General features: G+C 43.4%; 1 protein-coding gene across 1 annotated transcript in view; it reads right to left on the reverse strand.

Moving 5' to 3' along the window:
* Tnn (tenascin N) overlaps positions 1–15716 on the reverse strand; it is a 67017-nt gene that overhangs the window by 17644 nt on the left and 33657 nt on the right. Inside the window, exons 12-18 of the mRNA NM_001107189.2 lie at positions 14002–14265; positions 11540–11803; positions 9931–10194; positions 5801–6064; positions 3417–3547; positions 1824–1956; positions 1254–1408 (exon numbers count right to left, since the gene is read on the reverse strand). Of these exons, the coding sequence (NP_001100659.2) occupies positions 1254–1408; positions 1824–1956; positions 3417–3547; positions 5801–6064; positions 9931–10194; positions 11540–11803; positions 14002–14265 (1475 nt within the window). The remainder of the gene's footprint in view (positions 1–1253; positions 1409–1823; positions 1957–3416; positions 3548–5800; positions 6065–9930; positions 10195–11539; positions 11804–14001; positions 14266–15716) is intronic.

A 15716-nucleotide genomic window follows, 5' to 3' on the forward strand; every position in this document is an offset into this window, starting at 1 on the left:
TCACTTTCAAAAAGGGCCACACTAAACAGTACAGACATCCTGCCAGTGGTCAATTACAGGCACAACGGTGGGAAATCGGGCTGTGGGCCTGAGGGAACTGACGCTCAGGTTCAGTGGTGCAGATGAAAAGCAGCAGGCACAGACCTATGGGGCTGCTTAGGTGGGAGACCTTCCAAGTTACAATCTGTTATGTTATTTCATAAATCAAGAGTTTCTGCCATCAACCAATTGTTGGATGAAACAGACTTTCCATTGTTCTTTGTCATTGTGTGGACACTAAGTGTTCTTCATTGCAGCTCATCAGATGATACCATTTTACCTGGGACTGCTCAAAGATATCTGGCTTCCCAGAGCCCTGAGCAAATGTGTAAGTGAACATAGCTAGACACTATGAGACCATGCTTTCTCTCTCCCACAATTGGTTCCAATGTTCGCAGGTGAAAGCCACCTATCATTAGAGAAAATAAGACCCTCAATTGGTTCAGACTCAGGGAGAAGCCAAGTGAGAGAGAAAGAATGAATAACCCACCTGCAATCTTCAAAGATTCATCATAGAACCGAATCAGAAAGCAATGAAAGAACTCTGAGTGTTAGGAGACAATGGCCCAAGAAAGTATAACTTCTTGGCAGAGGGGACAGCTTAGACACAGTCCTAGCTTCTCTGGCTCTGGCTTTACTCTTTCCAATCAAAGCCCTAGAATTTGGTTTTTGCCCTACAGAGCCAAGATATAGACCAAAGACAAGAGGACCTAGTTCAGAGGACTGATTCTCCCAAAGAAGCCATGCATTTCTATCTTGGGTGACCTGACATGAGCCATTAGGAAGACCCAGGATCTGACGCCCTGTCTCCTGGAATGTGGCTCCAGCAATGTCACTGACATGTGTGACTGACTCAACCAGAGATCTTTTCTCTGTAAGCTTCAGCTTCCCTCTTTGTAAAACAAGAATGATAATCCTGTCATACTAAAGCATCATGTGAAGGCCGTGTAATACACACATCTGACATTATTAGATGATGCTAAACTCATAGTCTTTAGCCCTGGTTTAACCAACCCTGTTCTGTGACCAGTGTTAAACCCTAAATTCTCTCATTGCAATGGGATAAGATCTCTCTCCAAACAGTTACAAGCCATCAAAGTTCCTTTCCCCGTGGACAGAGATGAAATATAACCTCCATGAATAGCTGTGACCATCTCCCTGGGCTAAGAAACAAGACGCTCCACGGAGCTCCTCCGGGCACCATTAAGACTCACAATCCAGCCGCCTCCATCCGTGTCCATGTCACAATAAACCTGCATGGGCCGGCTGGCATCGCCATTGAGGTAGATCGTGTAGAGGCCACTGGCAGCAGCATTGGTGTTCTGCTGAACCTGACTGCAGTCTGAGGGGTGTGGAAATCGGGCGTCCACTGAGACCAAGCAGAAGGACAAAGTTGTTAGGAAGAAAAGAAGAGACATTGCGGCTTTCCCCATTACAAGGCAATTCGCTTGGTTTGGAAATTGTTTCAAAGTTTCCTAACTATTTTGCTTCTTCCAATTCTTAGCTCACAAATTGATCATGGAACATGTGTTTAGAAGGACGGCAAGCTGGCCATCACTCTGCTCCCATCAAACTCTGCAAATGCACCTTTAAGTTAGGCTTATGTCCCTCAGTGTCCTATGTCAACTCTCCTAGGTGTCCTAGCCTTGCCACCTCCCTCTTTAGTCCCATTTGCTTGCAAACCAGAACCCCATTTTCATTTCTCCATAACCCCATGCTCCTCCCTGGCTTCTCCAATGGCCCCCATTATTTATTGTCACTTAAGGGGCTAGATTCCACATTACCTGTAGAAAGGGTGGTAGACACACTCCGGCTCCGCTGATTACCTTTAAAGGCAACCAGAGAAACAGGATAGGTGACGCCCTGTTCCAGGTCTTGCAACTCAAATCTCTGCTGGCCTCTTTGGAGCTCCACCTCCTACAAACGATAACAGGCCGTGAGCAGCTCAGCGTCTCTTCCCAGCACCCTGGGCATCGGTAGCATTTACAAGCATGACATTAGAAGGTGTCCAAGTGCTCAGTGGCAGTCCAGAATCCCAGAGAGTGTCAGCTGCTTTCCTGAGGGGACATGCCATGGATAGTCCGCATTGCTAGAATGACTAGCTGAGAACTGAGGCTATGCATGGCCACCACAGGAGCACCAGCCAGGTTGCCTAGGGACTTGGGCCTTCAGATACCTGGAGAGGCACTGACTATAACAACTGCTGTCAGCAGTGGGCTGACAATGTTTGATTAAAAACGTGGTTTTAGAAAGAAGGCAAACTGGCTGTCATAATGGTGAAACACAGAAGTGGTTGGTATTTCAAGAAACTCTGAATATGACTTATTCACTCTATAGACATTGGACTAAACTCTGCAAGCCAGTCAGATGCATCCATTGTAATAATGACTAAGTCAAAGTATTCTTCTTCTTTTCCTTCTTATTTCTTATTTATCTGTTTGTTTATTGCCACAGAGAGAACAACAATTTTTTACCGGCCAACTTTGCTAGCTTCCAGAGATTCCTGAGGAAGGCTAGCCCTTAAAATAATGGTCAACTGCTTCTTCAGTGGATTTTATTGGTGGCCCGGAGTGTGACCGCACACACCTCTGACCTTAGCTGCTTTCCAGACTGAAGCGAGAAGAGTTCAAGCTTGAAGCCAGCCTCAGCAATTTAGTCAGAACTTGTCACAAAATAAAAATACTAAAAAAGGCTAGGGACATTGTTCAGGGGTAGGGCACTTGCCTAACGTGTACAGGGCTCTGAGTTCAAGCCTCACTGTTGCCAAAAATAAAACAAAAGAAAATATTCACATGCTAAGTGCTATCCTAAATGCCTTAGATACGGAGAAACAAAGACTTCTCAATCCTCCTGTAATGTAAATATATTAGGCAGGTCCAGCAGTTTACAGCAAAGAAGGAGGAAGGAAAGTTGGGGAGAAAGAAAGGGAGGTAGAGGGGAAATGGGGGAGCAGAAGAGAGAAGCAGGGGGAGGAGCAAGAGAAGCAGGGGGAGGAGCTGCAGCGGCAGCAGGAGGAGGTGCAGCAGGAAGGTGTGCAGGAGAAGCAGGAAGGACAGAAGGAAGTGCAGGAGAAGCAGCAGGAAGTAGGAAATAACAGAGCTGACTGTGGAGCTGGGTGATACAGAGCTTGCCTAGTATTCACAAGACCTTGAGTTTGAGCCAATAGAACTTCAAAGTAAGCAGTAAAAGGAATGATAAAATGGAGGATACGCACAGCCAGCGTCAGCAAGAAACAGGCACTGAGGTTAGTCCTTACAATGAGAACGGTGCTCACAATAACTGTACTTAGTGGCAGATCAACAAGTCAAGCCAACAAGGTGTTCTACAGGGAGGCTGTGAAGAGAAGACACCAAGAGAAACACAAGAAGTCCTGATACCTTCAAGATGCCATTTGGAAGCTGGTAGGTCAAAATGTAGCCATCGATTTGAGCAGAGGGGGGCATCCAGGTCAAAACCCCACTGGAATGTGTTACACCAAATGGACGGAAATTTTTGGGAGGGTCAATTTCTGTAAATGAGAGGCCACGTAGTTATTCTTCCTAAAACATGCACAAGTTTAAGTCATCTGTTTTCTTTCCCTCTTATGTGTTGTCCCATCTCTCACAGCCTTCAAGCGGCTGGCAATCCTGTTTTGCTCAGTCTCCCTAGCCTTTGCCTCTCGAAGCACAGACCTGTGGAATTCAAGAGGATCTAGGAATGGGGCACTGGGTAGTCTCAAGAGGGAGAAACTCTGGGTCTCGTTTCCCCAGTAGATGCCCAGAGTGGTGAAACAGACTGATTTGGACACAGGCTCTCTATGGTGGTGGAGCTTCCTGGGTGATTTGGAAAGATGAGAGCTACAGATTACAAAGGGCCCTGCACAGAGAACCCAGGTCAAAGACACCTCCCTGTCTGGAAAGGCAATGAAAAACTGCCATGCTTTTAATGATTAGCACTGAGAGTCCCCCAAAGAGTTATATATTGAGATTGGGAACCATAATATGTAAGAGGACTTGGAATATATTTACGTTAGTATAAAAATACAAAATTTTATTTCTTAAGCATCTAAGTGTATGGCCTTCAAAAATATCCAGTACAGAAATAAGAGATGGTTTTTATATATTTAAAAAGAAAGTGAGTGCGGTCACTCACACCTGCCATACCCGCATTCAAGAGGCTGAGCAAGGAGGACTTCGGAGAGCTTGATGCCCGCCAGAGACCTTCCTGTGAGACTCTTTCTGAGAAACAGAAGGGGCAGGGCTGGGGGCTAAGAAGGATACAGACAAAGCCAGAGAGAATTCACAGGTGTGTGAGCATATGTCAGAGGGCATGCACCAGTGTGTGAACAAAAATCAGAGGGCATGCACAAATATGTGCATGTACCAGAGGATGTACACATGTAAGCCCACATCAGAGGGCATGCATGGGTGTGTGAGCAGACACCAGAGGGTGTGCATGGGTGTGTGAGCAGACACCAGAGGGTGTGCATGGGTGTGTGAGCAGACACCAGAGGGTGTGCATGGGTGTATGAGCACACACCAAAGGGTATGCATGAGTGTGTGAGCATATACACCAGAGGGAGTGCATGGGTGTGTAAGCAGACACCAGAGGATGTACATGGATGTGTGAGCATGTACCAGGAAAGCCAAAGCTCAGCAAAAATACTAATTCCCACCAAAGCTCGTCAGAATGTTCATATTTTTAAGCAAATAAGATATGAATGGAAATTTCCATTTTGAAGGGAAAAAAATCATAAAAGGTGATTTTAATTTAGAACTTCCCAAAAAGACATCTCCGGGCTATTTTCTACCCAGTAGCATTTCAGCTGAAAACTGAATTGTAGTATTTTAATAGAAATCAGACAGCTGTTGTTTTGAATTAGGTTGTTTTGACAAATTTTGAGTCTCTGTAATATCAGCTTGGTTTGATTTTGTAAAGCATAACATCTGGCATGGATCATTTGCTATCCATCACATAGAGAGACTGAATTTCCTGCAGAATCAAATCAGCACATAGCTATTAACATATTTTGAGGCAGTTTCTGCCTCCTCTTTGATTAACCACTGTCCCCTGGCTGTGGACTCGGGATGTCTGACTTGGTTAATTTCCTGTTTCTATGAAGCAGGAAGATGCTAACTTGGTTGTTGTCTTTAAAATTTGGAAAATCGGGGCTAGCAAGATGGCTCTGCTGGCAGGTGATTGCCACTGAGCCTAACAACTAGAGTTCAATCTCAGAACCTTGGTGAAGGACAGAGAGACCCAACTCTTGAAAGGTGTTCTCTGACTTCCACATGTGTGCCATGGCATGCTCATGCTCATGTGCAAACATACAGAGAGAGAGAGAGAGAGAGAGAGAGAGAGAGAGAGAGAGAGAGCAGAGAAAGAACTATGAGGCTAAAGAAAAGTCTTGGTGGACGCATGCATGAGAATCTAAGTTCGGATCCTTACTACCCATATAGAAATCCAGGGACAGTAACACATTTCTGTAATAGCAGGGCAGAGGAGGCAGAGACAGGCAGGATCAATTGAGCTTTACTGACCAGACAGCCTAGCCAAATCAAAGAAAGACCATCTCAAAAACCAATATGGACAGCAACTGAGAAAGACACCTCATGTCAGCTTCTAACCTCCATGCCCATTAACACATGCTTACATACACACGAACACGTAACACATACAACATACATAAGGTCAGTGGAGAACTGCTTTGGAAAACATCTTCAGATAAAGCAGCCATTCTTCCTGCTTCCCTCCTTGCCCTTGTTATAGAGGAAGTGTATACCTGTTAGGGCCTTGGTATCAGCCTTCTTGCTCTCCCGAGCCCCCTTCTGGGCCCACACATGAATGGTATACTCCATGCCTGGCTTCAGACCTGTCAGGATGGTGCTACTCTGGTCCTTTGACACTGGAACCTCCTTAGTCTCTCCATCCGCAGAGGTGTAGCGAACCATGTACCTGTCAATGGTGGCTCGTACTGGGTCCCAGGAGATGGTGGCTGTATTCTCTGTCACTCGGTTGGTCACCAAGTTCTTGGGGCTGTCAATTTCTTTAAGATTTAGAGAAGGCTGAGTTTAGAACTACGGAAAAGCATCTCACCACCCACTCCACAAGAGAGAGCTAATAGCAGTCTAATTATCACTGGTATAATTATATTGCTAACTGTGGTATAAATACAGAAACAAAGCAGATATAGTGGCCATTCCTGAGATCCCAACAGTTCTGAGGCCAGAGGAGCAGAGAGCCAAGGACAGTCAGGGCTATATGGTACGGCCCTATTTCAAAAATTAAAAGAAAGAAAGGAGAGAGGGGAGGAGGATGGAAGGAAGGAAGGAAGGAAAGAAGGACGATAGAAAGGAAGGGAGAGAGAGAGAGAAAGAAAGAGAGAAAGAAAGAAAGAAAGAAAGAAAGGAAGGAAGGAAGGAAGGAAGGAAGGAAGGAAGAAAAGAAAGAAAGAAAGAAAGAAAGAAAGAAAGAAAGAAAGAAAGAAAGAAAGAAAGAAAGAAGGTTCCCCAGTTTCCACTTTCCAGGGGAACAGGACACTGGATGTTACACCCAACAGAGCCATGCCTTCTCTACATTTATCTCTCTGGAAATGTTCTGTCCTTCCCGTTTTCATCAGCATCCAGTGAAAATCAGAACCAGCTAAAGCACTGAAACTATCACTAGAACAATCTCCTCTACCCTCGCCATTGCATCTACTGTGCCTCACCAAATACCTGCTAGCCCCTTGGCTTATTAAAGAAGAGAAATGAAGACTCCCATTCCTATTTCTTGCTTTCAAACAAAGACCTTTCTGCTCCGAATTCTGGTCTCTCCCCATCTCCAGGGCTTTCTTCTTTTCCTCTCTCTATCTCTTAATCATTAGTATTTCCCCCTTCGTCATCAGTCACAGAAAATCAATAGCAGGGATCCTCCTTCTTTTCACATTTCGTGACATTCCTCTGCACCTCTCAACCAGTAAACCAGAGAAGGGTCTGCGTGTTTCACCATCACTCACCTCACACTCAAGTTCAGCTCCGTCGTGGTCCTGCACCATACCACCAAGTCTGCTAGTGTAGGTCACTAAAATGTTCTATATGGACAACTCTCTAATGGGCATAGACATCCTCAGGTTACTCAATCTTTATGTTTGGTTCTTTTGTTTTAATTTACTCTGTCTTTGAGTGACATTGTACAGAACAGATCCATTCCATTCTTGGAAAACTCTCAGCTCTTGGCTTCCATAGTTTCATACTCTTCCAATGTCCTTAATACATTGGCATCTCTGCCTTGCCTCTTCTGCTCTTTGAGTGTAACCTTTATACTGGATATTCATTCTCTCTCTCTCTCTCTCTCTCTCTCTCTCTCTCTCTCTCTCCTTTCCTCTACCCTCCTCTCTCTTTCTCTCTCCCTCCTTCTCTCTCTCACCCTTTCTCCCTCCTTCCTTCCTTTCCTCTCTCTGTTCTTCTATCCCTATCCATTCTCACGAATATGATCCTACCATTTCTGTGCTTTGAATATTTACTGGCTACCCGTGTGGAACAAAAGCACAATTCTAAGCCCCTGGTTTGTATGTATTATTGCAGATCCTCTACAATGCCTGGCTCATCTCCAGTATGTATTTGTGGAACTAATAAAAGCAAACCGTTAGCAAAAGAATCTTGCAGGTATTTCAAATTTAAATATTTAAGTCTTCGTTGCCTCCCTGAAGAGATAAACACTCTTAGCCTCCTTCCTCAAAAAAAAAAAAAAAGTACTCCAATCTTCCATATTGCTCAAACCAGCACAGTCATACTTGATTCTTTATTTTCCTTATTCCATGTCTTATTGATCGAGTAATATTGCTTGTATCTCCAGAACATGTTGCCAGTCATCCCCTTCTCTGTGTTCCTATTGCTGCCATCACTCCCCTGTCACTAACTAGATTTTAATAGTAATTCCTTCACCAATCTATTTCTTCCCTTGTCAGCTCTTCAACTTATTCTCACTGTGTTCTGAAAACTGTTTTCAGATGAATGCTGGGCTGTGTCTCTAATCCGTAGCTATGACAGTTTGTCCTTCAGTCCTATATAACCTGATGACTCTGTTCCTTTCCACCTCATCTCAGAACGATTGCCCTCTCACCTCCTGCTCCAATGATATCTACCTCTCCCCGTTTCTCAATCATCTCATTACAGATTAGAGTCCTGAAATTGCTGATACCAGAAATGACCAGCTTCTCCTCCAGATTGTCCAACACAGCACTAAGCCATCAGTCAGGTATCTACTGATAGTTTGAAATGTGATTAGTTCGACCAAATAATTGATTTTACTAATATTTATCTAATGAAAGTAGTTGGGTTTTGGAGGACAGTTTAACAGAACAGTGTAACGGGGTTAAAGCTGAACATGTGACCATCCCTCTGAGGACCTCATTCTTCAGGCTGCCTATCACTGAGGCTGGCCACTGTGTCTTGGATCTTAGAAATAATTCTGAGAACCGATGCATGCAATATTCCAGTCATGTCCTGCCCTTTCCAAGGCCTCTTTCAACGGGCTGGAATGCAGATGTATGTTGAACAACTAAATGAATACAATTTATATTCATTTAATATGAGGGATATATAACAGACAAGGAGCCCAGGACTCCTGCACAGAAAGAGCTACCGTGTCAGCCCTGAGTACTTGCATGCTGTTATCCTATATAAACTGCATTGTTAATGGTCATTTCTTTGGTGCATCTGACAATGCACACCCTACGGCCACCCACTCACCTCATTTAATCACTACCCCTTCCTTCCCACCCTTCTCTTGACCTATAACATCTTCATGTTCTTCAGAGAGTGTACCATAAGTTACAGTTATACGTTTTCCTTTTAATTTATTGCCTGTCTCTCCCACTGGATGTCAGGAGAGCACAGACCATACTTAATGTTGTTCATAACTGCATCCCTAGGTCCATCATGCCCTTAAAAGATGGCGATGAAAAGTTAGCTTTGTACTGGAGACGGGGCTCTCCTGTTTCCCAGGACGATTGTTTTAACTTTATACCATACGGTTTCTATTAGGTCAAGTCTACATGGCCCAGCTTGCCTCAGAACAGTTCTTTAACCCAAGAATTTTAGAACTTTTATATTAATTTCACATTAGTTGCTAAAATCTTCAGTAGCTGGGGAGCATTAACAATTAAGGGCATATGCTACGGAGAAAGTTTCAAGGCATTCGGGGGACTACTCAGCAAAGGATCTGTTACTGCACTTTGTTCTCTTTGAAAATGAATGGGAGGTTTGGTTTGTTTGATTTTTTCCTCTCTCTCTCTCTCTCTCTCTCTCTGTCTCTGTCTCTGTCTCTCTGTCTCTGTCTCTCTCTTTCTCTGTCTCTCTCTCTTTCTCTCTCTCTCTCTCTCTCTCTCTCTCTCTCTCTCTCTCTCTCTCTCTCTCTCCATCAAACCCCTCAGTAAGGTTTTAAGAAGTAGAACTTTAGCGAGGCGTTCAGTTTGTGAGGGCTCCGCTCTCATGAAGGGACTGATGCCGCCACAGGAGTGGGAAAGACAACTCAGATGTAGGCTTAAGTTCAAGACCTCGCCTTCTCTTTGCCTTCCATGTTCATTTGTCCATGTGTGTTGTGGTGCAGGACAACCCAGACAGTGGGATTCTTCTCTACAACTATAAACCAAAAATAAAAGTTCGTTGTTTACAATTTTACCTTATCTTTGACAAGTGCTGTGTATGTTGGAAGAAATGGGTTAAGGTGCCCTCCTGAAACAGTCCAGTCTCTGCGATCACAGACCCCAAAACACCCGTGCCATCACACAGCAGTAATAGACGAACCTCTATTATCGACCCAGCTTGTTCATCCCTCACCTTCTTCTATTTTACATCAATGTAAGAAAAGGAAAAAAAGGTTTGTTCTTCTGTGACAGGCTTGACATTCCCAGTAAACAACATCCATTACCTGTGGGGGCCTTGGTTTTGGCCTTCCTGCTCTCCCGGGCCCCCTTCTGAGCCCACACTTGGACTGTGTACTCCACTCCTGGCCTCAGGCCTGTGAGCACCGTGCTACTCTTCTCCTTCCTCACTGGAACCTCCCTGGTCTCTCCATCAGCAGAGGTGTAGCGCACCATGTACCTGTCAATATCAGCCTGCACTGGGTCCCAGGAGATGGTGGCTGTATTTTCTGTCACCTGATTGGTCACCAGGTTTTTGGGACTGTCAATGTCTACAAGGAAAAGTCTTAGTCAGTATGTGTTATTGGGTCAGCAAGATGACTCAGTCAGTAAAGATGCTTGCGTAAGTGTGGCGACCTGACTGTGATCCCTGAAACTGGAGGAGAGAACTAACTCTAGAAAATTATCTTCTGATCTCCACACATGTACCACATCCCGTGTGTGTCTACGTGTACACTCACACACACGCACACGCAGACGCACACACACACACATAAATGATGGTGATGATGGTGGTGGTGGTGGTGGTGGTGGTGGTGGTGGTGGTGGTGGTGGTAGTGATGGCAACGACAAGAAATCAATATGTACTATTAAAAGGTCTAGAGTGCAGAAACTGCCAGATGAGTGACTGGTGAGCTTTCATTTTCTGTTGTTTTTCTACATCATACATTCCATTTTGGTGGTGGGGGGGTTGTTCATTTGTTGTTTGTTTCTTATTTGTCTTCATACATGCACATTTCTTCTTAGGAATGTTTCCCTATCCATGTGGAGACCCCAACCAACCAGAACAAGAAAATCTAGAGTATAACTTCTACTAAAAGCTCAAAAAAAACCTAATTTGTCATTCATGGACCGTCAAGCTTTTGCTCTATATTCGAGGAGTGTGACAGGTAACATACAGAGATTTGAGTTGGAGATCCTTTCTTTTGCAAACAAGTTTGTGTTCATTAGCATTACAGTAAAGGTCTCTCATAGGACTTATCATGTACAGTGACTAATTGGTTTTATAATTAAAATATAATTTGTATGTAGAGAAGCAAACCTTTACTTGTGACAACAGATGTAAAATCTAGAGTCTTAAAGTAAGTTTTGATTTTTTTTCATTTTCTGGTATTATTGTATTATTCATGAGAAAACAGTATCTCTGGCAAGAGATCCAAGCACTTGGAAGAGGAATTGTACACACGATCAGCTGAGCAGTTTGGAGACTGTTTGGAGAAAGCATAGCCCAGTGGTTCTCAACCTGCAGGTTTAATTCTTTCACAGGGGTCACTTAGACCATTGGAAAAAACAGTTATTTATATTATAATTCATAACTGTAGCACAATTACAGCTATGAAGTAGCAACAAAAATAATTTTATGGTTGGAGGTCACCACAACATGAGGAACTGTATTAACGATTGCAGCATTAGGGAGGTTGAGAACCACTGGTCTAGCACACAGGGAAATCAGCTGAAAGGAGTAAGGGATGGTGTGTGAGGCCGATCATGCCAAAAATAAAGCTGCTCTTCCAAGAACCAGGGGTACCCATCTGCAACACAGGGAGAAATTAAAATTTGACTTCCCCTAAGCATGGCATGACAGACATCATCCTGCTACACCATGCTGTTCATTACCTGTGTGGCCTTTGGTGTTGGCTTTCTTGCTCTCCCGGGCTCCTTTCTGGGCCCACACTTCAACCTTGTACTCTACGCCTGGCCTCAGGCCTGTCAGGACAGTGCTCCTCTGTTCCTTCCCAATCAAGAATTCTTTGGATTCTCCATCAGCAGAGGTGTAGCGCACCACATACCTGTCGATATCAGCCTGTACTGGGTCCCAGGAGACACTGAGCGTGGTCTCTGTCACCTGGTTGATCGCCAGGTTTTTGGGACTGTCAATATCTGAAAGGGAAAGCACTGGTCAATAAATACTAACCAGAGTAGACACAAAGATTGAGGACATTGTGCTTGGGCAGAGTTTCCTGTTCTTAGAGTTTTCCACTCCATATGTGTCTGTCAGTATGTGGTCTCACTGAGACCACAAGTGGACTCTTGGATCCTCAGAGAGGAAGAATGGGACAATGGGAGGGCCACCACAGCCAGATTTAGAAGAGCTATGTTCTACTCGAACTCCAGAATAACAGCTGAGGGATAGAAAATGCCTTAGGTTATAATCAGTCGACCAAGAATCTTACCACAGGTCTCTCATTCACCAGCTATGAATTTGGACAGCTCAGCTGGATTGAGTGTGCCTCAGTTTCCTTTTGCATACATGTGGCCTTTAGACTATGTTATAAGATAGATCAATATTCCATGTATACTTCATGAATCAAATCCCACCCTCATCAGCTCTCTGTGTATCTTGGTGAAATCAAAGATTTCACTGGTTTGCAGATTTTTAATTGTAAAACAGATTTTAATTGTAAATTGTATAAACTCAGATCTCCATGAGGAAAAGGAAGAAAGCCCTTATTCCCTCCTAATGGGCATATAAAGTGGTATAAACACTACAGAAACACACTGGCATATATAATATACTGGAAAATGAAAGACTGAATAAGAGAGTAATCCAGAAATTCTATTCCTAGGCATATATGTCCTGGAAACAAACTAACACACAAATGCTATGGCACAATGCACAATTTCACAAGTAACAAATGGAGAAACAAATTGTCATATGGCCGTACAACAAAACACTCACTAATGATAAAATTTAGACTGGATCCATGCTACAATAAGAAAAACTGAGGAATACCATTTTGTAAAAATGATAAATTACTAAAGGCCACATGAAATATGGCATATATCTATAACAAATCAGAGAAGTTTCTCTGTAGAGTGGACAGAAGTTGATGCAGAAACTGACAACCAGTCATACTTTGGACAACAAATGACTTTCGAGGGCTCAGCCACAAACGTGATATCTATATCGCTACACCCTGGCTTGGGGACCATTGACGAAGAAGAGACAGTAAGATGTGAGAGCTACAGTTGGAAAGGACCTGCACAAAAAACGTGGTCTTGTGGTCATCACCAGACCATTGTAACCACAAACTCCCAGCAGCATGAATGGGAGGGGACTCAAGGAACCTGTCCCCCAGCTGAGGAGCTATTGATAATTGATGGGTTCTGGAAAAGGGTCTTTAGGGGTGTGGTGGGTCAACCACAGAGGGCCTCACACCCATGAGTATATGGATAGTATAAACTGGACTCCGTGCGTTGTTATAAAGAGGATGGAAGAGATAACAACCCAATCTTGGGAGGAGGTGGGGAGAGTGGGGAATGACCACAATGCATTGGGTACATTATGAAATTCTCTAGAATTAACAAAAGCATACTTTTAGTTTAAAAAGATACATCCAGAGCAGCGGCCTATAGAGACAGACAGCACTCGTTAGTTAAGGCTGTAGGGAATGAGGATGGGAAGCTACTGGTGAGGGACAGGAGGTTCCTCTGGCTGGTGACGTCACTGAGACAGTGGCAGCCATTGTGCAATTCTGGGACTATGTCAAGAAAAAACTAAGTCCCCTGAACTGGACTCTTCAAGAGGGTGAATTTCATGTGAAAAGGCATCTTGGGAAGGCTGCTCTTGATAAAGAGGAAACACAGATGGAAAAGCCTATCAGCTGTTCTTAGATATAATTAATTAGTCACAGGATCTTCAAAGAAGGAAACACGGTACTGGAGAGGGTTTCTTTTCTAAGAAAGCAGTATCCTTTTCTGTCCCAAAGAGAGCACAGAAAAAGCCATTTATTTCAGTAAAGTATTTGGCTTATAGATTCTAGCATATGTTCTTTCTTTCCGAGAGGAATCTTGTGAGACTGATCACAAAGGAAATACACATCGTGATAAACAGTGGGTGGATGTGTCACTCACCATTAACCTTCAAGAGACAAAAGAAGAGGAGAAAATGGGGTCCTTACTTTGAATTAACATGTTAAGTAGCATAGAGGGATAGTGTGAGTGTTATGAAAAAAAGTGTACAACTCTGGTCTTCTTATGATCATTGATTTCTTCCAAGGCCAGAGAAGGAATAGCAAGTATCCTCACTAAAAGCTTACCATGAAATATGCCACATCATAAAGCTACAATATTCATACCTGTGGGGGCCTTGGTGTTGGCCTTTCGGCTGTCCTGGGCCCCCTTCTGGGCCCACACATCAACCTTGTACTCCACACCTGGCCTCAGGCCCCTCAGGACTGTGCTGCTCTTATCCTTTGACACAGGGACCTCCTTGGTCTCTCCATCAGGAGACGTGTAGCGTACCATGTACCTATCGATGTCAGCCTCCACTGGGTCCCAGGAGACACTAAGAGTGGTCTCTGTCACCTGGTCAGTCACTAGGTTTTTGGGGCCATCAATATCTAAAAGAGAAAGAAATACTAGTAACAGGCTCCAGAAAATGAGACCATTCCAGTTCTTAAGGTTTCCCCATATTGTGTATGTATTTTTAGTGTTTCATGGACAGAGACTTTGTCTCCACAACTGAACTCAGAGCCTCAGGGGGACGGCATGGGACAGTGGAATGAGCACTGCATCCAAAGGGACTGTGTTCTACCTTAAGAGGCAGAGCTGAGGGACAGGGAGGCCTTGGGTTCCAGTCAGCAGACCAAGAACTTAATCTCAGCTCTGCCATCAGCCTGGGTAACTGGGTAAAAAGCCTGACTATGTTTCTCCTTTGTACATGTGGACCTAGGTTAAAAACTTATAAGATACCTCGGTATTGCATGAGTATTTGTGAAATGGAACCATGAGGTATCAACTATGTGTCTGATAGAAACGGCTCACTTCACGGAACTGAGGGATTCTCAAAGTGAAAAGAAGTGAAAAGAAGACACTGACTCAGTCCTGTTCTATCAATTTGATCAATACCTCAGAGGACTAAGTGCACACATAAAATAACCCTCATTTGTTGCTGGTCAGCATGTAGAATCCTATCTCAATTGTTTCCTAGTAAATTAAAAGTAGAATTGCCAAGTGATCCTGCAGTTCAACGCTTAGGTATATAACTAAGAAATGTGATGGCATATATATGCAAAATAAACTTATACACAGAAGGATGGGGATGTAGTGAAGCACTGGCCTAGCATGGACCAGTTCCTAGGTTTGATCTCCAGCATCATACACAAAAAAATATTTATATACAAATGTCCTTGTAGCATTGTTCATCATAGAGCTTTAAAAGTTAAAATAAGTAGCAAAGTGAAAATCAAATGTACTCATACGTACTATGAAATACTAATTTATATACTGATAGGTGTCATAATACAAAAAACCTAAATGAATGAGATCTCACCAGAGGCCATATAAATGATAAATCCATTATAAACATTGTCCAGAGCAGTGAACTATAGAGACAGACAGCCATTGTTAGTAGTGGAGGTAGTGAGGTTGGAGACTGACTGGCAATGGCTGTGAATCTGAGCTTAGTTCTTCATAGTGGTGAGAATAGACTATAGTAGTAGTTATAGAACTCTGTAAGTAGTCTAAATTAATCAAATCATACATATTAAATAGTGAATTTCGATATGTAAATATCTGCTAATACGGTTGCTCTCACAAAATGTGTAAGCACAGATGAAAAGGCCTTACAATTACCAAATGTTTTAAGAAATAGTAAGAGTATGATCTCCAGAATGAAACACGGCACTCAGGAGAGGATTTATCACTAAAAAGGAACATCATCTCCTTGCTCCAAAGTGATCACAGTGAAAGCCATTTTCCTAAAGTACTTACCTCACAGATCCTAACGTACACCTCCTTTCTATCATTTCACGAAGAGAAATATTTTGAGGTTGAACACAAAGGGAAAACA

This window comes from Rattus norvegicus, chromosome 13 (genome assembly GCF_021556685.1).
Source record: "Rattus norvegicus strain SHRSP/BbbUtx chromosome 13, alternate assembly SHRSP_T2T, whole genome shotgun sequence".
Lineage (NCBI taxonomy): Eukaryota > Metazoa > Chordata > Mammalia > Rodentia > Muridae > Rattus > Rattus norvegicus.